Source organism: Nestor notabilis, unplaced genomic scaffold (genome assembly GCF_000696875.1).
Source record: "Nestor notabilis isolate BGI_N333 unplaced genomic scaffold, ASM69687v1 scaffold3427, whole genome shotgun sequence".
In the NCBI taxonomy this organism is placed as follows: Eukaryota; Metazoa; Chordata; class Aves; order Psittaciformes; family Psittacidae; genus Nestor; species Nestor notabilis.
The window spans coordinates 39,277-64,447 of record NW_009937649.1 but is presented as its reverse complement, the minus strand read 5'-3'; the positions used below and the strand labels follow the sequence as shown (position 1 = coordinate 64,447).

The 25,171-nt window shown below is 43.5% G+C and overlaps 1 protein-coding gene across 1 annotated transcript in view; it reads right to left on the bottom strand.

Moving 5' to 3' along the window:
* Window positions 1–712: 712 nt before the first annotated feature.
* The window catches only part of KIAA1598 (KIAA1598 ortholog), a 54,912-nt gene continuing 30,453 nt past the window's right edge, over window positions 713–25,171 (bottom strand). Inside the window, exons 8-16 of the mRNA XM_010018907.1 lie at window positions 22,641–22,787; window positions 21,163–21,316; window positions 18,704–18,809; window positions 17,078–17,160; window positions 13,459–13,568; window positions 12,792–12,845; window positions 9,975–10,095; window positions 8,912–9,095; window positions 713–917 (exon numbers count right to left, since the gene is read on the bottom strand). Of these exons, the coding sequence (XP_010017209.1) occupies window positions 713–917; window positions 8,912–9,095; window positions 9,975–10,095; window positions 12,792–12,845; window positions 13,459–13,568; window positions 17,078–17,160; window positions 18,704–18,809; window positions 21,163–21,316; window positions 22,641–22,787 (1,164 nt within the window). The remainder of the gene's footprint in view (window positions 918–8,911; window positions 9,096–9,974; window positions 10,096–12,791; window positions 12,846–13,458; window positions 13,569–17,077; window positions 17,161–18,703; window positions 18,810–21,162; window positions 21,317–22,640; window positions 22,788–25,171) is intronic.

Genomic DNA, 25,171 nt, shown 5'->3' with positions numbered 1-25,171 from the left:
TTTTCATCCAAATGAGAGCACCAGCCTCCACTCACACACTTCTGGCTTATCATCACCAGAAGTCTCAGCACCAAAATGACATGCTGCACTGCCTCTGCTTTTCAGTCCCTGGGCTGGCTGGCCACTGGGGAGTCTGAAACAGATGTGCTGTGCTTGTGCTTTGAGCTTCCTCACAACAGCCTCTGTGGAGACGGCAGCAAGGAGACCTACAAGGTCTTGGTTTAAGTAGACACCAAAATATTTTTTAAAGCAATGTGTCTAAACACTGATTTTTTCACTAATGAGTAACCCCCCCATTACTACAGCTGATATGTGTGTCATCACCTTCACAGGGTCTAACCCAGACCTGTGCAGTTCAGGAGGGCTGCAAGGGGCTTCTGACGAGCTTTGGAATGGACCTTTCACAAGGCATCTTCTCAAGTAAAAGAATAATTTAAAAAGCCTTTTCAAGTACAGTTTAAAGTAAAGGTAACTGACCCTATCTAAGAAAATAAGAACCATACCTGCAGAATTAAAATGGGAATGGGATTTTGAGGGATACATCGTTATGGAACACTTGAAAGCATGTAACAAAACTGCAATACAAAAGACCATTTCAATGCCTATTACTGAAAACCAGTCGGAGAACAGACCGCAGCCCCTAGTAACACACCTAAGCAATCCACATGTCCAGATAACGATTCCCAAAAGTTACAGCCTTTCCAAACAACAACTAACAGTTAGAACTGTCTGTTTCCTTGATTTTCCCAACAGCAGTTTCTTTATGCAGGGGCTTGCTTTTTCCTTCTCTCATTTTGTTCTGGCTCAGCGCGGCTTCAGACATCTGCTCCCCACTGGTGGACATGGGATCTAAAACCACCACGGATTCTGCCTCACTGCTAGAAGCTTTTCTTGTGAATTCTGGATGACTAGTTGATCTAAAGGGAAAAGAACACATATATTTATTTAAATATATATATTTATATAATACAGAAAACAGTTCACATATTTAGGAGAAAGAATATAAATATAGGGAGGAACATTTCTATTCTTAGTAGCACATACAACCAGAACAGGTCTACTCCACTAGTAAATAGATCCGTAGATTTAACAGCTGTGTCATACAGAGTGTAGTGCACAAAAATACCCCTCCTGAACCACGGAAGGTGCTGAACAGGAAAAATGAACTCACAAAGCACTGAGTAAACCCTTAGACTATGAAGTAATCAGTTTAAAGACAGTCTGTAAGAATTTATTCTCCCTCTGCTCATGGGTTTAGGTTCCCCCACATCCAACAGAGCAGCTGCTCTCAGGGGAAATGCTACCAGTTCCTAACGGTCCTGCAGCCTAAAGCACGGCTGCTTCTCCACAGCTCCATCCAGAGCAGCTTGCACAGGGCTTTCACTACTACGTTCTTCCCTACCACAGGGAGTAGCGGCAGCGTAACCAGATCTTCCATGTGGCTCAGCACCAGCAGGCTGCCAGTGGTCTCAGCAGGAGCAAGTGCGAGTGATTTCTGAACATTCACCTGCTGCATTTGCTGAAACAGAGGGTGCAAGACCTGCATTCTGTACTGCACAAACAGGGCTATGCCTCGGTGCCTTGCCGGGCAGGGATTCCTGCAGATAAAAAGCCCTCTGAGCAAGGAGAGGAAGGAAAGGTCAGAGGCACCAGCGCTGTTTGCTACAAATCACGCTATAAATACTAAAAGCACTTGTCTGTATTCAAAAGCTTTGTCCTAAGTGTTGCAAATATGCAGGCAAATCCTTACATCAGCTAAAACACACCAGCAGAGAGTCATAGAATGGTCTGAGTTGGAATAAAGCTCATCTATTTCCAACCCCTTTGCCACGGCAGGGATACCCTTACAGCAAATACTGAGCAAGCCACAGATGGGAGGGCAACTCAGGCATGTGCTTCCTGTGCCACACTGTGCTTCCCAAGCCTGCTGGTCCCAGTGGCAAGGGTGTGCAACTGGGCATGCTTAGAGCAGTGCCACGCTGTGCCCTCCTGCCTGTCCTCGGGCAGCACCACACACACCACAGTGTAGGTGTCTACACCAACAGCCACCCCATGGGCAGGGACGGTCCTGCACACATCAGTGGGTGTGGAGCTCTGCTCTCCCCAGCAGCCTCATTGCAGAGCTGCCAAATACAACTGCATCTGCTAGTCCAGAGCCTTTTGTTTTCCATTTTGCTCTTCTATTTATTCTTTACACTTTCCATGCTTGCTGCTACGAAACATCCTTCCACACTGCTGCGAAAACATACTCGAAAGGAAAAGAAGAATCAACTGGAGGGCAGAGAAAGAAATTCAGCTACTGGATCCATCTGCCATGCACTGCCCTTTATTGTGACAGTCTTTGTCCTAGAGAAAATGACAAAGCAAAAAGAGGTCACCCCATGCCACAATTAGAGCATGGGGTGGGGAATGCGCTGGCTCCCACCTGACGGGAGAGGGGAAAGGCACAGGTTAAAACCAAGTGCATAATGACACAAACAACAGTTGCTGCCCTTTCCATTTCAGACAGGATTTACTCGGCTCGCCGCTGGATAGTGCAAATGAAATTCCATGTTCAAGCTTTAATGACCAGAATTGTCTCCAACATTAGAACTTTGGTATAAGTTAATTAATGCAGAAATGGGCGCTAATAGACACAGTTTCACGCTCATTTGATTATCATCAGAAGGCAGTGATTTCATAAGGAAAATAATGCTTATTTTATGCAAAAGTTGCCAATCATTCCAGAAAATACAAGGCGGGGTATTGGGAACCCTACAGCAAATTAAACTTTTTAAAGCAGTGTAACCAGAAGAGGGTTATTTTTAAAAGTGCTACCTCTGAAAAGCTGATTGCCCAACACTATCAAAATGGTCAAAGCCATAAATGCCAAGTTCATTTTTATTTCACTTTGGAGGTAACTATCTTTCAAATCCCAACAGCTGGACTATTTAATACAATCTGGTGAATCAAAGTATAATTCTTCAGTGGGCTCAGCAGCGGGGAGTCTGCATTAGTGTATGGCAGCATTCCAACAACTGATGCACGGCCAAGCGCGCTCAAGTCTATTTCATTCCTAACAAAAATGGATAAAACTGCAATCATATTTACCACCTTCAAAGGACAGAAAAATGAAAGATGTCGATATAAAGTAGTTTAATGGAGAAAACCAGTGATTAAATCAGCGTTTCCAGCATAAAAATACAAATTACTATTCAGACTTTGTTGTACTACCATTTGCTCCTTCAAATCCCTTACGGCACCCGCCTGACAGTGATGCTGTTACAGCTGAGGTGCTGTTAAAGTCATTAACCCTGTGTACCAGGTGTTCCCAGTTTGCTCCTTTCCAACAGTTTGTCACAAGCAGAATGCAGGTGGAGTGAAGTTCCAGTGCAAGAATGAGCACCATTTTGGTGCTCCCTTTCAATAACCGGGTTTTACTGCTATGGATAAAGCTGGGGAAAGCAATTAGAGCAGACACAGTTAACCACAGCTTTGAACAGTTACAGATCTGCCCAGCCAAGGTATTTGCATTTAGTTCTATGCAAAACTCTTCCCTCATTACAATTGTTAATGCTGTTATCAGTATTCCTGTTACTTGTCCAACTATGTATTTAAGCCAGGAATGGAGAATGCCGTTCTACTCTACCCATTCATACATAGATGTTCCTAAGTCTGCATGTATTTTTATGACTGAACACATAAAATCTGTACTGATTTAGATGATAAATGCATTTTAGGTTAATCACCTGGGGTACGCAAAGTCCCATGCAGTGCAGAGGACTGCTTGTGATACACGAGTATCAAACTCTTCTATTTCTATAGTCACAGAGGCTATAGAATGTATGAAAATAAAGGGTTACTGACGCCTGATGGGCAGTCTGTGAGCTGGTACTGCTGTGCCCTTAGTAAATAATTCACAGCAGGAGTGCAAAAGGACAAAGTAGGGCTAGGATTGTCAACTGAGACTTGGAGTTTCTTTGTTTCCTCTGGTTAATGTTATAATCTTGGTATGATTTAACCTTGCTCAGTGCTATGCCTGAAACAACACCTTCCACTATGTCAGGTTGCTCCAAGCCCCTGTGTCCAACCTGCCCTTGAACACTGCCAGGGATGGGGCAGCCACAGCTTCTCTGGGCACCCTGTGCCAGCGCCTCAGCACCCTCACAGGGAAGAGCTTCTGCCTCAGAGCTCGTCTCAGTCTCCCCTCTCCAGACCTGGCCCAACCAGCCCATGGCGCCGGGTGAGCTCCTGTGCAGGACAGCAGGTCCCAGCAGGCAGGGTGACACCACGTCTGTCTGTGCCATGCCAGACAACAGGAGCAGTGACTCTGTTTTATCCTCCATCATAAACTTGTACTGAGGACAGAAGTGAAACTGCAGATGTGGTTACTAAGTATTTCAGAGTTCTTAACAAGGCAGGGAAATCAGACAGGCAGGACCAAAGCCTAACACCAAACAGTAGTAAAATACCCACCAATTCCACGTCCTCAAAGTCTTCAGTGAACAAAAAACTCCATCACGCTACAGTATTTGTCAACAGGAAATTACAGAGAATACAACGGGTGAAGTGAGTGAGTTAGGCTGCTGGTTCCCTCCTCTGATTTTTAGGTGCTGATCAGCAAATTCATTGACACGAAGAGGCTCAGAGAGCTTCTGCCTGCACTGAGGGAGCCCACAAGAAACACACTCTAAGGAAAACATCTCACGGCATCTTTTCAAACACTGAAAACTGAGCTGACCTCAAACTTCCAGAACATCCCATTGTTTCCCTCATCTGTTGTTCACACTAAATTGCCCGTGTTCAAGCTGCAGTGGCAAACCTCTGCAGTGGTGTCTGGCTGGGGCTGAGCTGCTTCCCGCAGAGCCGGTGGATGATGCAGGGCTACTAAGATTACAGCCAGGAGAAGGAGGACAAATCCTTTAATTGTATAAAATCATCAGATTAAGACTAACCCTCTCTGTGGTTCACTCTGTGAGCAGAGAGTTCTGCAGCCCAGAAACTGAATGTTTACAAGGTGCTGGGAAAAAAACAATCCCAAATCCCCAAAAGCACCAGGGCAGAGCCAGACACACCTTCGCCTTCTGCATCTACACACCACAGGGGGCACAGGAACTCTCCTTGCTCACAATGGAACTAAATTGTCACCTATTCTCTTCTAAGCGATTGTCACCAAATTGCACTCCTGCTGGACTGAACATTTGGGAAGAGATCTGCAGATGACCTGAATGCTGAGGTAAGGCCTCAATTTTTTACACATCACTGATGTCTTCCCCCTCAGCACCCCCTCAGTGAAACTTGACACATTCCAAATCATCTGCTGAATGGCTTCAGACCTTTCTTCTAACAGTCTCCTGCACTGAAACAACACCTCTCCTGGTGGTTCCAACCCCCCAATTTCTCATCTGAATTAGTTTCTCTGAGCTACTATCACTTAGTTTGATTACAAGAATATTTCACTATTCACCTAATTCATCACGTCCAGGTTGGACGGGGCTTGGAGCAACCTGCTCTAGTGGAAGGTGTCCCTGCCCGTGGCAGGGGTTGGAACTGGATGAACTTTAAGGTCCTTTCCAGTGCAAACGAGTGTGGGATTCCATGGACCTGTGTTTACTGATGTTACAGCCCTTTTCCACAACCCCTCCTCAGGCAACTTGTAGGAGCAGCCCAGAAGTAACCACACGACGTCCTACTTCAACCAAAGCCTGAAATTCCTTACCCAGTGTGTGTGTATTTGGGTTGGATTGTCACTGATTTGGGGGTAGGGAGGATCCAGGGGTTTACTCAATGAGCTGACTCCTCTCTGGGCATTGTTCACAGATACTTTTTCAAGACTGGGTCTTTTTCAAAGCAAACCTCCTTTCTCTGTGAGGAGGGGTATGCTCAACTGTTACTCACTGTGAGTAAAGAATGATGAATGGGGCTGTTCACATTTAAATGTCTGTATTACCCCCTGCTTAAGATTACAAGCCTTCGGAAATGGATGTTGCAGCAAAGAGAAATAGCTGATGCACAGCTATTCCTCAGGTTTTCTATAGGAAGCTGTACATTAAAAAGCCAGGTGAAGAAAGAGGAATAAACATGCACTGCAAGAGATCTGGTCACGATGATAATCTGCAATCCTCTGCCACGCTATAAACAGTTTGTTTAGCTGCTGCAAACAGTCAAAGCGGGTCACCCCTTTGTCAGACTGCAAGGAATTGCAAATGATGAGGCAGCTGCATCCTCTTACCTCAGGTATGAATAAGGAGAAGAGCCACAACAAAGCTTTTGTGTGCCTTTGGCACTTAGGGTACCTGTTTGTTTAGTTAACCCAGCCCACTCAGGGAAGCAGAGGTACAAGATGAGCAGGCGTGCAGGGGGAAAGAGCCTGTGCTGCAGACCAGGGTCCTCATAACACACGCTGCAGGGGGTTATTCACTTAACTAGCTCTAGTGTGGCCCCTGGGCCTGCCACTACGGTCTGCATCACATCTTCTGGCTTAGCTTCACTCCTCCACTAAGTCCAGGGATCCAGTTTATGCACTGAGAGCAGTGCCGGATACAAATCAAAGCATGGCAGACGGGGATCAGAAGTGCTCTGCTGATCCAGACTGAACTGCAGGTAGAGATGGACCCAGGGAAGCCCAGAACACTGCCTAACCACAGAGCCACGCTGTCAGACAAATGAACTTCCTTCTGATGTCTGCATCACATCAGATGCTGTTTCAAACCAGCACTTGCACACCCTGGAGTCCGGAGGCTGCTTCTACTGACCTCTGCTGCAGACGGTACCTGGCAGAAAGCAATTGCACTTCCATGTGGTATGAAGCATCTGGCTTATCTCTGCTCCTCCCTGCCAGCCCAGCAGCAGAAGAGGAGAGCCCCAGCCCCTTCTCGCTTGCTGGAAAACCATCCTCAAGGATGAGCCTTTCCAATTGATCAGGCTTACACCAATGGCTGGCTGCAAAGCAGCCGTGCAGCGCTACAGAATCTGGCCCACCACATTTGTTTTAAAGCTTTAAGCAGATAAATTAAAGTGAAATGTGTCTTTCAGGATGTCACTGAATAGGCAAGCTGAGAAATAAATTGAGCTTCACATACGCTTTTATAACATAACAACTGTGACTGTCAACACAGGATCCTTTTCACTGTCAATTCACCACGCATTCTGCAAGACCTTGGGGCCTGCAATTATTTCATTTCCTTTCTTGTAAATGCAATTTCCACTTAGTTTGGTGGAATAAAGGTAGACAAAAGGGGGCAGGAGTTGCTGTTTTTCTGATTAAGGTTATCTGCTCAAAACTGAAGAAACCCCCAAACTACAAACACAGGATTTTTCAGGAACAGCCTCACCTTTCTGTCAGGGTAGCAGTTCAAGAAAACACAATGGCATTATTCCTGCCAAATTAACTGTTGAACCAATCTTCATCTTTCTCATTAAATTAAAGTGAAGATCATCTTTCTTTTAAGAATGCTCAAATGAAATCAAAGGGGAAAATACACGACTGGAAAAGGCATTCTGCTTTTAAAACTCGGTGTGAATTAAATAAAACTGCAGAGCACAAAAGGAAATTGGGCTCTTTATCCATCCAAAACTAAATGATAAAAGTACCTGCAGGAGAGGAAAGTAAATATCACCTCATAAAAATAGATGTGAGCTGAATTTCCAGCTCATTTGTCGTGACTTGCTCCTTTGATCCAAGCAATGGAGACTTGCTAGAATTGGTACTGGTGGTATTTTCTTCCTGCCAGAGCAGGAAATCAGAGGTTTAATTAGCCATGATTACAATATTCTGCCAATCCAATTCGTCTCATCTCCTTCCTTTTCTTGCAGTGACAAACTGACAAACAACCTGGCAAGGGAACTGAAGCAAGTGCACAGCCCAGTTTCAGAAGGAGCTTGGTATTGTTGTAAAACAAACCCATCCTCCAGGGGATCTGTCTGAAATAAGTATTCCTGAAGCAGGTTTAACTCTTTGATGCTTTACTGGCACCTTGGGTCTTCAGTCTGTCACAACAAAAGATTCTGCTGCCCAACTGTGCAAATGCAGCACCAATTGTATGTTGGTTTGGGGGTTTTTGGAGAAGTCATCTTGAGATTTCAAGCTAATTCAGGGCTTTTACCAACAAACTTTTAAGAATAATAGTCAGGACTTGCTTGGGTCCAACAGGAACTGCCCTGAACACCTACCAAAATCAAGGAATCATAGAATGGTTTGGGTTGGGAAGGACCTTAAGATCATCCAGTTCCAACCCCCTGCCACAGGCAGGGGGACCCCCAAAAAGACAATGTCGCCCCACGCGTCTGTCCAGCCTGGCCTTGAACACTGCCAGGAATGGAGCACTGACTTACATGATTCTCTTTTTTAAGATACAGTCCTAGAACTGCCTTTTTTAAATGAAGAGTTAACTACAGAACTATCATCACTCTTCAGGACATGGGAAAAACACTCAACTGTGCTACTCCTCGTAAAATCCTGAGTTCTTTTCTTGGCACAGAAGGTGAATGGTTTTTTTAAAGAACGTTCACAGATTTTACAGGGAAGGAACTTTATCACAGAGAATTCAATTTCTACCTCCACGTGAGACTTCAGGTTCTTTGCGGAGTCAGTGGTAACCAGGTGCAGACTGTACATGTACCCTCTTAACCAAAACTGGTATTAAATTTATGTTACATTAAAAATATAATAGAGTTTATTTCCTAATAATAAATACATAATAAAGTGGCTGCCCCAGCCCTGGCAGTGTTCAAGGCCAGGTTGGACACAGGGGCTTGGAGCAACCTGCTCTAGTGGAAGGTGTCCCTGCCCATGGCAGGGGGCTGGATCTGGATGAGCTTTAAGGTCCCTTCCAACACAAACCAGTCTGGGATTCTATGAAATCACTTTTGAAATGCACCAACTAAACAGGTCTGATACTAAAACACATCTAGAGATCCATATTCTACTTACTGTAGTGTAGGCTTGGAGCCTGTGTCACCCTTAAGCTGGTTAGAGGCGGGACCTGAGTCAGGAACTTGGGAACTGAATTGCATCTCCAGGTCTTTCTTTTTCAAGGCTGTTTGTGCAGCACTGGCTCCAGAACCTAGCACAGGCAGAGATTTTGATTCTGATGTGGCCAAGGTTCCAGTGGGACCTAAAACCCAAAGAAAGTTTAATGCTTCTGTTGTCCTGGTCTACAAACAACACATAAGCACAGTAGAATTCAAGCTAACTGCAGAAATCAGAATGGAGTTTTACCAAACAGCATCCAATGCATGGAGAGGATCGAAACACTGTATTTGCAGCTTCTGCTCCCCCCACCAAAATTAACCCTTTTCTGTACCACAAGCTGGGCTTGATACATAAACTTGTGCACTCAACCCCTTTACCTTCTGGGATGGTAAGTCCCATTGCTCACCCAGCACTAACAAGTCACAGCCCGGCAGTGCTCTCCCAGCTGGACGTGCAGCTGGAGCAGGAACCATCCCAATGTCACAAAAGCCTCTTCTCACGCTAGTGAGGACTCAGTAAACTGTCTATGTAGTCCAAGCTAAAACCATTAAAACCAGCCACACCTGCATCGACTGTGGCATGGGCTTACACTTGGCACTGACTGTTTCTAATCAGGCAGAAGGTCAACAGATGATAGAAAAGCACAGATTAAAACCAGCAGACCCTTGCTCTGCAGAAGAGACTGGTTCAAAATCAGTCCTAAACCCTCATTTCTCTGGTTACCATTACTTGTTTCCCAGTAGGCTCAGACTACTAACTCCAAAAGCAATGTCTGAGCTCCAGGCAGGACAGAGGAACCTGTGTCTATAAGGCTGTGTGCGCAGAAAATCCTGACAGAGGCATCTCTTGGAGAAAATGGGGATGGAAAGCGGCAGGAGCGATGGGGAAGTGAGTCACTGTAGAGGTAAGCAGAGTTCTCCAGAATGGCTGAAATGGCAATGGTCTGGAAGAGAAAGTAAAGCTTCAAGAGTCACTTAATGCAGGGAGAGGAAGAGGACTACAAAGGAGTCCAGCCACTTACTGCCACTGTCCTGGTCTGTGGTCACTTTCCGGCGCCGCAGCACTCGCTCCAGCTCTGTTTCACTGCTGTCTGTTTCAAGGGACTTCAAGCTTCGGGAACTAGTGGACTTATTCAGTGTTTCCTACAGCAAGAAACAGGCATGAGAAGCTGAGGACACACTGTGCCTTGCCAAACACCCCTTATGCACCTTTTAAACAGCAGAAAAGCAACTGCAGTTCTAGATCAGGGTGCAAAACTCTTCCTTTAGTGCATGAGCGAGCACCTGGGGACTGGCTCTCCACTCCTCCTACTACTTGGATTTCCTGACGCAGGGATTAACCATACTTACCTACATATTAGAAGGTTGATATCAGGCTTAAGATGCTCTGGATCATTAATGAACAAATTCTGATGTCTGCAGGAACTGCCAACTGCCTCCATCTTAATGGTTAAAGGGTCTTATAGAAAACCTCCTACAGTATTAGCATGCCCAGAATTAACTTTGATTAGCAAAATGCCAAAGATCCATATTTGCACGCTCTCTGTTTTAGCATGGTCCTGTGCTGCTGCATCCTGGTGTGTACACATATCTGCAGAAGTCAGTGCATACCAGCTGCAGCACGTTATTATATCCTGGATCTAGCTGCTCTGCCAGAACCCTCACCCTGTGTCCTTGTACTTCATGTGGACGGAGCCAGATCTCAAGCTGAAAGTTTTTTAAACATAGAATAATTGAGTGGTTTGTGTTGGAAGGGACTTTAAAGCTCCTCCAGTTCCAACCCCCTGCCATGGTCAGGGACACCTTCCACTAGAGCAGGTTGCTCGAAGCCCCTGTGTCCAACCTGGCCTTGAACACTGCCAGGGATGGGGCAGCCACAGCTTCTCTGGGCACCCTGTGCCAGAGCCTCAGCACCCTCACAGGGAAGAATTTGTTCCTAATATCTAACCTAAATCCACCCCTACATACAGAATACATGTTCCAAAACATGTCTGACTCATAAAGTGTTTTTCCAGGGACTAAATAACATATTCTTAACATCTTTTGTTGACAAGTACGTAACAGCTGAGCAGGAATAGCAACTGACAACAGGAAATGGCATCACAAGTTGCAAAAGCTGTGCTGCTTGAGGATCCCAGCAAAGTAACTCATTCTTCATCCCTGCCCCAAAAATTCAAGTATTCTCTTTGGCAACTATTTGAACTTTAACTGAGCAGGGACGTTATTATCAGCAGCATGCTCCAGATCCCTACAAACATACACATACCAGAGCAACTTGAGCAACGGAGTCTCTCAAACTCTGCAATTTACAGAGCATAAATAAGGTTTGTGTGTAACAATTAGATGGAGGTCTATGTGAAATGCATAATTAGCAGAGTAACAACAAACGTTTACTCCCTCACATCCCACCCCCATGTTTGTTGTCTGACTGTGCGTAATGATCAGTCTCAAGAATAGACTGGAATTGGATTTTATACAGTTTGTCTCACACTGCAAATATCCTGAAGGGCTCAAAAGCAACGAGCCAGATACAGAAGGGCAGTGACTGCAGGTTTCTCTCTGCTCCCTTGTAAGTACATAATCGATCAAGTCTCCCCTGATGCCTGTGGTACAGTGTCAAAGACATAAAACAGCTATTAGAAAAGGAAAGGACCTTCAGCAGGACCCTTCAGCCCAACCCTCTCTCGTCCAAACAGCTCACTACACATCAAATCAAACTACTCCTGTAATTACAGAGTTCTATTTTAAACATAATCTCCGTGTGGCATTTTATTCCTTTTCTATTTACCTCCACATTTAATTATGTGTCCCTCTAATTAGAGCCCAGCATTAAGGCCTGGTGGCTCTCTAGGTCATTTCTTCCCTTTCTCCCCTGTTTTCATGTGACTGGTGAACTGTGAGTTTAACACAACGTTGGTGCCACACTCGTGATTTTAAATCACAGTACAGGCTGTGGCTACACTCTTTACTGCATAGTCTTCCACCACCCAACACAATAGTGAAGTTATTTCTGTAAGGGCTGTTTAGGTGCTATCACAGATGGTTAGAAGGATTAGCCCTACCTTCTGTAGAGTGGACGGGAAGCATTTTGCTTCAATGCAGGCAGAATTTCACTGTATTTCACCTTACAAAGGCAAAATTCCACCTGATGTACCGAAGTTGCAATTCACATTTAAAAGCCTCAGGGTCAGGGAGCAAAAACTACAGCTCCTTCTGACTGATACAATTTTAGCACTTGTGCAAATGAAGCCATCAGTTAAATAAGCAATGCAATGTATGAACAAGAGCAAACTTTGCTCTGAAAAGGACCAAACACACACCTGATGTTTTTATTTAGTGATAAATGGGTATATGGACAGCTACTCAGAATCACTGTTTTCTACACATTCATATGCAGACAGAGTAGAGAGCTCTTGCTCTATTTAGGCTATGTCTACACTAACAAGAAATTGGGTGACTCAGGAGCGAACAGGAGTTCAGAGCAGGTGATGAGGAGAACACCACATATACTACATGTGCAGTCCAGAGGCTTCACTTTGGACTAGATACAGATACTCAGCTGCCTCTCCCTCCCTAAGCATCCCCACTGTGAGTACTTGGAATGTCTCCAGCGGATCCATGGCAGGTGCAGACTGTAACATCCCCTCTAGTGGCAGGAACATAGAAACCCAGAGCAGATTTGTATGTCAAAAGTGGAATTAGCAGATTCACTCCAAACCTGCCTTACAGCTTCAAACCAGAACACTAACAGAGAAGGTTCAAACACTCAGCTATTTTGCGCAGAAGGCCCTCTCAGTTCAACGAGAAGAAACTGAAATATAAACTACAAGGTATCTTACCAGAATCCCTTTTAATTCTTTCATTGCACTTTCAGAGGGCTTTGGTGTTTCTGGCTGTAAACAAACAGAACATGTGCATGTTAAAAACCATGTGAAATGGTGTGTACAGACTGTACTTGAAGACAGGCATGGCATGAGGATCTGCTGCACAGGCATGCAGTTGTGTTATGCTCCTCTGCTCTCTCCTCTCACGGGCACATGGCTAACATCCAAAATACTATCTTATATGGATGGTGGGAAGAGTCTTGGCAGGCCGTGAGTCACAATCTACACATAAAGATTATGCTTCTGTGAAGATGATAAGCAATATTTTATAGTAGCCACATTCAGGTGTTAGTCTTAAGTGTTGTGTAAAAGGAATAATACTGCTAAATACAGTCTACTTCCTGATCACCCCCTTTACCCAATTCAGTTATTCTCTCTGCTTTTTGTTTCTCGGTACCCGCTTGCTTTCAGTTCCTTTCTGTGTCAAAGAAACTGGGCTTCTCTTTACTTACTGCTGGCTTCACTTCTTCTGTTCTTCTAGATACATGCTGCTTTAGTTAATTTTGCTCAAAATCAAGGGAGGCAAATGTATTCGTTTGACTGTTTTACAGAAAGCCTGATTTATTATGAGTGTAAATTACTGTACTTAGCTAATACTACTGCTTTGCAGTTTATTCCAAACCTTTGTTTTAGGCCTGCTTGACTGGTTGACTGGTCTCAGATGAACTCCCTTTTTAATTCTGTCCATCATTTCTTCAACAGCTTGTCTCTTCAGATCCGTAACTTCTTCACCTGCTTCAAAAATCAAAGAAGAGGATTATCACATTCCAGATATGAACCACAGAGAAACAGCACAAACTAAAAAACGTGTCAAAAGCCTCCCAAACAGCTTGCTTGCCATATACAGCCAGTTACCATAATCATAAATTAGTTTAAATGATGAAACAGCATTTATATACACAATGTACTTAGTTATACTCGGTGCAGTAGGTCTTCCTGCCTGTATGTGTGATATACAGTCAAGGTCAGGTTGGACACTGGGGCTTGGAGCAACCTGCTCTAGTGGAAGGTGTCCCTGCCTGTGGCAGGAGATTGGAACTGGATGAGCTTTAAGGCCCCTTCCAACCCAAACCAGTCTGGGATTCTATATGGTGGCAGCAACAAGCAACCTCATCTCTAGTTATCAGGAATTCTAGTCCCTGGACACAGCGTTATCAGTGATCTTTGTTATCAGCTAAATTGTCATAAGCTCTTCAAGGATAAAATGCCAATCTACACACATTGAGGCTCATGCCTGTGACTTCACAAACACCAAACCACATTGTCTGCAGAAGGTGGGACAGAAACAGGGCCCACATCCCGAAAAACGCAAAGCTCCTATGACTGGGGATTGCACAAGCTCAGTGCTATTGGCTGAAGCACCAAAGATTGAAGAACATGACCCCACTTTCACTGTGCCTCAGGAGAAATCTCCCCAGCTTCACTGATACGGGGACAAGCTGATGATGCCTCATGCTGAGGCCTTTACGCAGCCCATCACAAGATGACCAAACATGTCTCTTATCTCTCATGGGTTCAAGAACCTTGCTGAAACAATTCCCAGTTGAACTAAACCCACACATTTAAAGAACACTGCACCAAGTTAAAGGGCAAAACCTAAATACCATGAAAGGTTCAGATGAAACAGGAAGCTGCGTGATGAACCTAAACAATACCTGTTAACTTCTCAGTGTTCTGGGTAACATAACAAAAGACACTTAACATGCCAAAAGGCGGGTTGGTGGGGGGGGAAAGAATACTTAAAGCAGATACATGGAGAAATAGGGTTGACACTATTCAGAGCTGCAACGTTGTACCTTATGTAAGAGGAATTTTAAATAGACTTTCCCTCGCTCACTTGTCAGGGTACTATTGATGATTCATAGAAATGCAGTTTCTGTATTCTAAGGTAATTTCATGTCAGGCTTTAATTTCACAAACAGGCTGTTTCAAATACAAAAGCTTAATTGGTGGTATGGGATAGAAACCACTCATTCTAAGTCCTTAACAAGGGTCAAAACAAGCTTCAAGTCAGATATAATAACTAGATCAAGAAAGAACTTTCCCTCTTTTTTTATCTTTATTTTAAGAACAGCTCAACTATTAAGAGAAAAAGCAGTTTAGATGTGATTGAAGAAAGGTCAGAACTGTTAAAGTTTGCTAATAAATAATGAAAGAATGGGGTCTAGAGAATTTCATAGCATTTCCTGCAATCACTGTTTGTAACAGCCTCAACAAAGAGGTGCAATCAAAACACTAAAGATGCTCCAAGAAAAGGAAACCTGGCAAATGAAGGCAACAGAACTGAACTTAGAGAGATTAGACTGACTCTTCATCAGAGATCTCGGTACAAGTTCACTTCTCCAATTATTTCACCCAGACCAACAACCTTACTTCTCTCAGCCTGGGAACCAGGTCCCAAAGTTTCCCCAAGGGACCTGCCCAAGTCACTCCATTCCTCAGCGAGATGAGAACTGAGGAATTCTGCCTGTTGGTCCCTCCACCAATCCGGCCATGCCTGCATACCATTACAGTCTGCTAACAGCAATTTTTTCTCTAACAGTTACATCCTACACCTGTAATTTCAGCAGGTTCCCTTCTGCAGCCCCCTTCTTTGTTTAAGTGGCAGCAAATGAGTTAAGCAATTCACTACAAACAAACTCCTGCTGTTTCAGAAGCAAGAGAGAAACAGCAAGAAAAGCTTTGTTTATTTAACTGGCAATGCTTGTCTAACTAGCTCCGACTCTTCAGGCACTCATGAGCATTTGTAAATCTCTACTTAACTCCTGTACTCAACGTACTAAGTTTCCAGCTTCCATTAAGAACAATAAAAAGCAATTTCAGCATGCAGAGCCACCTCAGTGCAAGATTCTGTTTTGTTTTAGGCTTCCAGTATTATTAAAGGATTACCATTACAGTCAACTCTGAAAGGGGATTTTGCAAGATATGAACTGGGGGATGAAAATTGAAGCATTTAACAAATTAGCTCTGTGGAGAGGCTCTGGACAGAAAGAAATCACAAAGAATCTTCCCTGCATTATACTGTATATAACCTGCTCCCTGCTTAATGCTTGTTGGTTTGTTCTTCTGCCTCTTCCAGCCAGCCTGTGGAAGTGCAAAGCCCTGTACACACTGTAGCTGCAGCCACATGCTGTAGTGTCTCCAAATTAGAGGCACAGGCTGAGTCTCTCAATGCTACAGTGCAACTACTACTGGCAATACCAAACTGCCAGGGTACCACTCACCAAGCTGCACAGCGTCAGTGTAACAGCCTGGGGTGTAAACTGAACCATCCTGTTCTCCCCATCCATCTCTCCCAGCACATCACCATACCCAACAGAGCACTTATCTTGTCAGGGCCTTCTGTGAGCCTGTGAGAAACACAACCATCCTCTCCCTAAGGGAAAAAAAGGTGGGTTTTCTTCTGCCACATCAGCAAATGAAATCAGCTCAGTGACAGATCTGATAAACATCAGAGCCAGAAGCAGGAAGATCGGGATATTTCTTCACTTACAGCAAGTGCTGGGTCTTCCCTTCAGGTTTTTGATCTGCAGCCTCACAGACTGTTCATACCAAAATCCATTTGGAAAAAGCAAATTGGATGCTGATCACCTTGTGGAGGCACAGACAAAAGGCTACACGAATTTGCTTGGGATCTCAAGGAGGCTTGAGGTAGAATAGCACAGACTATTTCAGTTGGAAGGGACCTGCAGTGATCACCTAGTCCAACTGCCTGACCACTTCATGGCTGACCAAAAGTTAAAGCATGTTATTAAGGGCATTGTCCAACAGCGACAGATGGGGGCACCAACCACCTCTGGGAAGCCTGTTCCAGTGCTTGACCACCCTCTCAGTAAAGGAATGCTTCCTAATGTCCAGTCTGAACCTCCCCTGGTGCAGCTTTGAATCATTCCTACACATCCTCTCACTGGATACCAGGGAGAAGAGACCTCCTTCTCCACGTCCCTGCCTTGGGAAGCTGTAGAGAGCAATGAGATTGCCTCTCAGCCTCCTTTCATCCAAACTAGGCAACTCCAGAGAGACCAAAGCTTCAGTGCCAGATACCACTTCCTATCTCAGAGCATGTATACCTGGGCTGCAGTCACACTTCTGGACTGCAAGGTAGACGAATATGCTGGGACATGGACAGGAGTAGTTAAGGCAGACAATTCTAAGCATTCTATCTGTACCCACAGCTCATTTTCAAGAGCTTTATCTGCAGTACCCAGTGAATAATGCACATGACTTGAGATGAGCCATACCAGACTCCTGCTGAGGAGGTTTCTCCTTCTTGCTCACGTTGGTGTTGGAGTGAGATCTCTTGCGAATCATTGACATGAGAGACCTGTGGGGGAAATGAAACTGCAGATTGTCATTCTGTCCTGTGTTACACGCTGTCAGAACGAACTTGAACATGACACGCAAACAGCTTGCTTATACCTGATTATACAGCTGCTTACAAAAGACTCATTTAACAGTTCTTGAATGCAGATGTATGTACTGAATTACCCCCCACAATGCCTCCCATCAAAATGCACCAGAGAAATTTACTTCTTTTTAGCAGACATTAGGCACAAATCAAAACACTCCAGATTTGAATATTAAAAGACAGTGTCTCATTGTGACGCATGACAAATTGAACCTGCTCCGGCAAAATAAAAGGGAAGAAGAGCTGTAGATATTGAAGTATTATTCTCCAGAGGACACTTAAATAAGGTGATCAGTATCTCCTCACCAACTCCAAGTTTGCAATCTTCTTACAGTGTCAAATAATTATCCCTTCACTGTAGTCAAAACGTAGAAGTCCAGGCAAGGGAATGATTCATCTCAAAGCCCAAGTACGCACATAAACTCACAGTGTGTGAAGGAAATGCTCTGATTTAGCTACTACGGGGCTTAAAATGAATAGTGTTATCTGTTCCAAATAGTAAAGGGCACAAACTTAACCAAAACAGAAACAGAAGAACACCATACCCCCTCACAGTTAATTCACCATTAGTGAAAAAGAAGCAGGAAGCCAAATGAGTGAATGGACCTAAAAAGAGCAAAAGCCCAAATACAACTGTTCAGAACACGTTTAGTTTAGATTTCTAAAAGCAAAGCAAGATGTACAAAGGGATGAACTCTCCCTACTGATCATCTTCATGATCATCATGGTTTACAAGACTCCTGTATGTAATTGCAGTTACAGAAGGTTAGAAAGTTCATTTACGTTTAAAACCAAGCAGGTAACATGAAGATTAGCTGAGTTCCTAAAATTAACTAAGCCTAAAGCATACTTCAGGGCTTAGTTAATTCATTTGGGTCTAATGCCTGATACAGGATATATTGGGCAGCCTCTTTTATGGTCCTTTGCAAAAAACCAGGCTTAATTTTGATAATTTCACCCCAAACTGCTTGATGATGGGGTGGTGATTTTACGTGGGGTGTTAACTTAGGAAAGCAATTGTGGGGACTCAATGGAGTCTGCATTTTCATACGAGTAGCCGACAGGAAGGGACACACAGTAATCCAACATATCCTTTGGTTCAAAGGGGTTTTCTTAGCAGTGGATTCAGACAAGCATTTCACAAGTCTATAATTACAGCTATCAGGTGAATAGAACAAATATAACCTCCTAAATTTAGAGGAGACAGGTATCCCTCCTCCTCCAACTCACAGTCTAGACCATTTGTTAGATTTGGCAAGGTAGGCACTGTTCAGAACTGGTCAGGGTGTTAGTCTGTTGGCAGGTGGAGCACAGAGTGTGTCCTGCTGGTAAAGAGCCCAGGACAGGTGGAGAAAGCCTTTTTTTCTTTAAAGACACTCTTCCTGCTTGGATACAAGCTCATGTAATGTGTTCTGCTTCAGCAAGGCATTGATGCTGTAACCCTTATTTAAGCACTTACCGTATAGGGTTAGGAGGAGGGGGAGGAGGAAGAGGAGGAGGTGGTGGTGGTGGAGGAGGTGGTGCAGGATTTTCTGACTGCTGAACTCGTTTTTGAAGCTCATCAACTGCACAAGAGCAATAAAACAAACTAGAGTGAGTTCTGGCTTCTCACATCTGCTCTACACCCCAACTCTGAGGCTGTAAGCAAAAAAGCTACTAATTAACTGAAAAACAAACAAGACTAAATAAACCACAACACCTCAGAAGCCCTATTTGTGACAACGTTTTCTACCAAGAACAATGTTTTAGGCACACAGGATTCTCATTAAACCTGTTACCTCCAACCTGAGTTACTTTTGAAACTAAAATGACACTGCCTTGTACAGGATTCTTCTTGTAAAATGATAGAGCAGGAGATTTTATCACATTCCTGTGATGGTCTGTTTGAGGTTGCAATTGAAAATGAATAATGGAATTCCAGACTGGTTTGAGTTGGAAGGGACCTGAAAGCTCATCCAGTTCCAACCCCTGCCACGAGCAGGGACACCTACCACTAAAGCAGGTTGCTCCAAGCCCCTGTGTCCAACCTGGCCTTGAACACTGCCAGGGATGGGGCAGCCACAGCTTCTCTGGGCAACCTGAACTAAAAAAAGCCAACAATAATAATGAACTAACAAGAGGTGGAAGAAATAAACAATTTCAGCCTCCAGACTTATCTCTGTCTCGCTGATGGTATGGGTTTGCCCCATAAAAATAGTCAAAACTGGGCAGTGGGCAGAATGGATTCTTTCTCTTCTGTTTTCCTGTCAGATTTAAAATGTGGAAATTACTTTTCTACACTTGGAATGTTTTCAAACACAATTAATTGAGGAAGGGCAGAAACAGAGGGGAAAAAAGTTAAATTTCTTTTAGTTACAAAAATTCTTAGCAATTGTTCTGAATACAGTAGGAATGAGGGCAGAATGACAGAACATGATTTCCAATCTTGTAGAATCCATCTTGTAATGTTGAATTCTAATTAAAATGACAATCTTTAACATTCACTTTTAAATTTTAAAAGGAAAAAAACCCAACCATTGGAGTCACTTTAAACTCCAGGTACAATCTTTATGCTGATAAATCCCTTTTGAAGAACAAAGAAGCCTGGAAGGAAAGAACCTGTTGTGAAGGTCAGATCTTTTCCAAGGCAGCTGAGAAGAACTCATATGTTGCCCAGGCACATTTTTAAGGCTGGGTAATGTCAAACTCTAACACAAAGCAGTTCTCCGAAGCAAGACTGCAAGCAGCTTAAAGATAATCCTGCTCTTGAGGATCTGTTTCAGAAAAGCATGGCTATATGTGGAGTCTTAGCTAAGGATATGGACTCTGGCCTCCTCTGACAGCGGCTCAAATGCTTCTCTGAGCCAGGTATCATATTTAAAACTAGCACCTGCTTAGGCCTTGAGCTGAACAAGGACTGAAAGCAAAGGCACAATCAAATACTTAACAGCCATAGCCCTGCATTCCCTATAGTGAGACCACACACACCAGGACCCTTTTTAAACCCAATTTTTATCTAAAGAGCATCAGGTCCAAAATTTCCTCATTCAATAGACAGGACACTGCAGATAAGCCAGGCACCATCCTTGTAGCAGTAAGTGTATGAACATCTGCACTGCCACAGTTCTCCCCTCCCAAATACTCCATTAATCTTTTCTCCCTGTATTCTTTGGGCAGAGACAGACACACACAGTAGCTAGCAAGACTGTTTTCTTGCCTTTCAGTCATTTGATATGGAACAAAATATTTGACTATAAGTAAGAGATTTAGATGTATCAATTCGTATGGGTATGGGCCATAAAAGCCCACTGGATTTGTTTGGCTAACTCCCTTTGTAAAGTTCTGAAGGCAGCATTTACCTTTTAAATGTGTTTAAAAACAAAGAAAGAAAAGAAACACCCCCAAGGCCCTCTCACATCAGCAGAAGTTGTTTTCTCACGTGTCAATATGAAGGGCTAAATCGTGTTGTTATTTTCACTAGTGTCTTCCACTCTAAAACTATTAAATGGTTGGGCTGTTTGGTAATTATGTGCTGGTTTTTTTACAATTCATACAATGTAGACTCCACAGTCTGTTTATTTGGGGTTTTATTTATTTTTAAAACTAGGTAAGAAGATTTCAACTGAATACGAAGGATTGTGTTTTTACACAGAAACCCATTCACATGTACAAATCCATCTGTAAGACTCAGGGCAATCTAACAACAGTATTTTTACAGCTTACAGGAGTTTTACAGGGTTATTCTTTCACACACATTCTGGACACGGCTGTTCTGCGGTGGAAGGCAGCTGCTGTACTTTGCCTTGTGAAGCACAGGTCTGGATCTCAGCTACACAAAAGCTTCTGGGGTCTCAAACATACCATGTGATTCTATTAGGCATGCACCACTCACACCTCTGGATCTGTACCTCCAGAATGAAAGTCATTAGATGATATTACCTGAATGCTTTAGGTCTCTAGCTTTTTCTTCTGAGTGCTGACACTTGAGCTCTAGCTCCTTTTTATCTTCTTCCAAAAGTTCTAGTTGCTGTTTAAGACGACTGATCTCCTTATGCAGAGCTTGATTCTCTAGCTGCTCTTCCAATTCTTTGATCTGCAGTTGGCAAACAACAGCATTCATTACAATAAAAGGTACTTTTTGTCCTTCCTTTTGATAAATAACCCATTAGACAAAGTTATTTCCTGAAAACATGATGTTACATATAGGAGTGAACTACAAGTCCCAGAAAGGGAACATTTTTTGAATGGGAGCTGGACAGATTTTCCTGAGAGATGTCAGAACTTTCTATTATGATCCCAACTTATTTCATTTCTTCTTTAGAACACATCTTTAGCTCCAAAGTACTTAAGCTATAAGATGTTCCCTTTTACTTTTTATAGAGTTTTTATCACATACTTAATTTCAGAACGTTTCTTCATTTGGAGCACGAGAACACTGACATTTTTGTTCTACTGACTGCTTCTGACAGGTTGGTTATTTAAAGTCCCTTGTCTCAACTCATGCAGATGCCAGTGGGTGAATTACAGAACATCCAGTTTAAAGGCAGCATTCAGGTGCAGAGTATCAGTCACTTCCCAAGTCCCTAGACATATACATTTTGCTCTACACTTCAAGTAGCCAAAGATGCAGAGGTTTTTTGTGAATTGGCAATTATTCTTCCAAAACACTCACTCAGAAGCATGTGAGGTTACACACAGTCTTAGTATTGCTCCACTGATGAAAGCCCAGGAACTGTTTACCTATTCCCTGCATTACTCTGTTACCAGAGCTTTAAGAACAGGCCTCACAGCTAAGGGAAAACTCGTTTTCAGGCTTTCGAGTGGAGCAATGGTGATTTCTCCCAGATAGAAATTGATTTAGTCCAGTTTCAAAGAATATATTTGATTAGATACTAGTTCTTTAAATCCTATAATACCACTTTGCAGCATTCACCTAACATCTCCCTGCCCCAGTTTGTCTGGCTCTTCCCCTGCATTTCTTTAGCAAGTGACCAGACTAGTACTACAGTGAACTGCTTGCCTCTCACCTCCTTGTCTGCCTCTCATCTCCTTGTCTGCTTGGCTTAACCCCCCAAAATACCTTTAATGCCCAAAATACTCTCCTGTCATCTCTTCTTCACTTAATGCAACTTGACTTTATGCCTGTAATTGCACTTTACTGGCATCCAGAGTAAAACACTAACCTAAACCAGAGCCTTCAGCCTGAAAAACCTTCAGGTTTTATACTCACGTCTTACCAGTTACCCAGAAAAGGGAATCATAATCTTCTCTGAAGTTTAGTTTTTAGATGGTGAACTCTTACGGGGTACAAGATATCAAATAAATAAGAACATAACACTCACACTCCTTACACAACACATACACAATACTCCTTACGTTCGGGAGGCTTTCAAAGACTTCTGCATGACATGTTTTACCTTTTGTTGGTGTTGAAGCCTCTCTTCTTCTAATGTGTGGGTTAGCTTAGCATTGTCATCCAAAGCCTTCAGAAGCTGTTGATCAGGAGCAGAACTCTGCAGAAGCAATTGACTTTGCCTTTTCATCTTGTTTTGTTCAATAAACATCTGCCAAAACAAAACCCACCCCCACAAAAGCGATAGTTAAACACATTTTAATGCTATCCTGGGGAAAATGGCAATTGGAAAGAAAATGAATAAATTCACATGGTGTTATTAGGGTTGGGAGAGTGAGGAAGAAGGTAGGAAGGAAGGGGAAAGGATGTTTGAGAGTAAAATTTACAACAGCTAAGCTCACACTGAAAGGAACTGGGTGTTTGCACCACCCAGTGCTACATCTCAATTACCCACACGCTGGCAGCATTCAGAATTTAAACATATCTCTGGAAATAAGAACAACCTGATCCCTATTCTGGGAGCTCTAGAGAGATTAAAAGAACTCCAGGTGGAGGAAAAAACGGCTATGAATTCACCTTCTCAAGCACACCTGCAAGCCTTGGCATAAAGCCCACTTATTTGAGGGTTACCTGGATATGGGAATGATGGAGAGTCTTTGGGAGATTAACTTCAGTCCATCTTTGTGAAATCAGTGTATGCACATGCCCCAGGAAAAGACATTTCAGGGCACTTTCAGCCTTTTAGTTCTGATCCTTGTGTTCTTTCCTCTTCCTCAGTTACATTTTTGATGTGGAGAATGGATCCACTGAGGGGGGTGTCAAATAGTCAAAATTCCTAGTGAATTTATTCTGCATCTTGACATCTCCTTCAGGTAGAGGGCTGGCCCCCAGGCAATAGGGATTTCCACTCCTGACAAACTCAGCTGTGCCTGTTCTTACAGAACAAACAGGGACTGGGTCATGCTGAGGTTTCAGATGAGTGTGCACAGGTCAGCAAAGCACACCACTTACGGCAGGAGAACAGGGAACAGCCTGAGAATGCAGACACTCCCTCAGACTGTAAAAACACTGTTGCACAGCACAGCAAAAGCAAGAAGATATTGTGAGAATGGAGTATCAGAAATACAGGAGTTCCATGTGATCTCTTCAGGTCCCCATACTATTTATTCACAAACCAAAGTTATCGATAGAACATATTTCTTCCCATCCAGTGCTACTGCAGTGGTATGTGACTTATCTTTTTAATACAATTGGATTTTAAAGAAACATCAGCTGATGCAGATCTGGGGCAAGCATTCCACCCAGAGCCCTGCACGGACACTTCAACTGAGGCTTCTTAGCAAGCAGCTCTCTCTAGCTGTCCACGCAGACCGAGAAGCCTGCTGACTGTGCTGAACTTCTAACTCACAAGGCAGCCAGAATGACCCTGTGTGCCACGAAGCATCAGTTGATGCAGTCCTAACACTAATAAAACCTGCAGTGAACACTTCACTGGGCAAAGCTGTGCCACGGGGGTAGGCAATAAAGGACTGGAGTAGTTGATGAAGAGGAAACGATGAATACAGGCTCCAGTACTACACTTTGTTGTAAAACAAACAGAAACAAATACAGGCCACTGTGGCGTAGTGCAAATGTGCACTGGACATCAGCCTCCTGTCCCAGCATTACTCCTGGGGAGATTCTGACTGGACACAAGAGAAGAATTTCTCACAATGAGATAAATGAACCATTGGAATAGCTCCCCAGGGAAGTGGTGAATTCCCTGACATTGGACACTTCTAAGATTCAGCTGGACAGGGTGCTGGGACATCCAGTCTAGGTCATGCTTTGCCTAGAAAGGTTGGACCAGATGATCCTTCAGGTCCTTTCCAACCTGGTATTCCATGATTCTGTTAAATTCTGCCAGTCAAGCCAATTGTGCTTGTGTTACCTTACACTAGTAGTGCTGTGGCAAAAATAACTTAAAGGCAAGAGAGATTCAGAATCAAAACTACCCACCCCAACCCATAAAGGTTTGCCTTTGCACTGCAAGTTATCTGTTTAACATTTTATCTTCTTCAAAGAAACAGCATCTTTTCAAAAGGTCTCTAAATCACTACTAGAGAACTCAATACTGTCTCAAAGCCTCCTGCTTTCCTGTTAAGTCAGTCAAAAGTTACTTCACCCTGACAGAAACAACATCTCTCTAGAGCCACCTTTAGCAAACACCACAGTCCATCTACTGTGAACTTGCAAAGCAAAGCGAAAACGTGGGTTTAATTTTTTTTTGGAATCTGACAGTTTGAAGTGATTTTTCCAGATTTTTGTTCCCTGTGTTTCTGCTGCTGACCCCAACAGAACAGAGTTGTTGCAGCCTGAGGGAGCAGAACGCTGCCAAAACAAGAAGAAATCAAGTAGCGCAACTTGATTTCTTCAACTGGAGCAGATACTTCACCAAATGTAGAAAATTCATATTCACTTTGCTTCACGCTCTTCTGCAACAAAATAAGAAGATCCTTTTGAAGATCTGGGTGAAAAGCTTTTCATCCAGAAGTTTGCACATGAAGTCCTGCATTTTCTATTCACTTCATAACTTGCTTTCATGATATTGCAAAT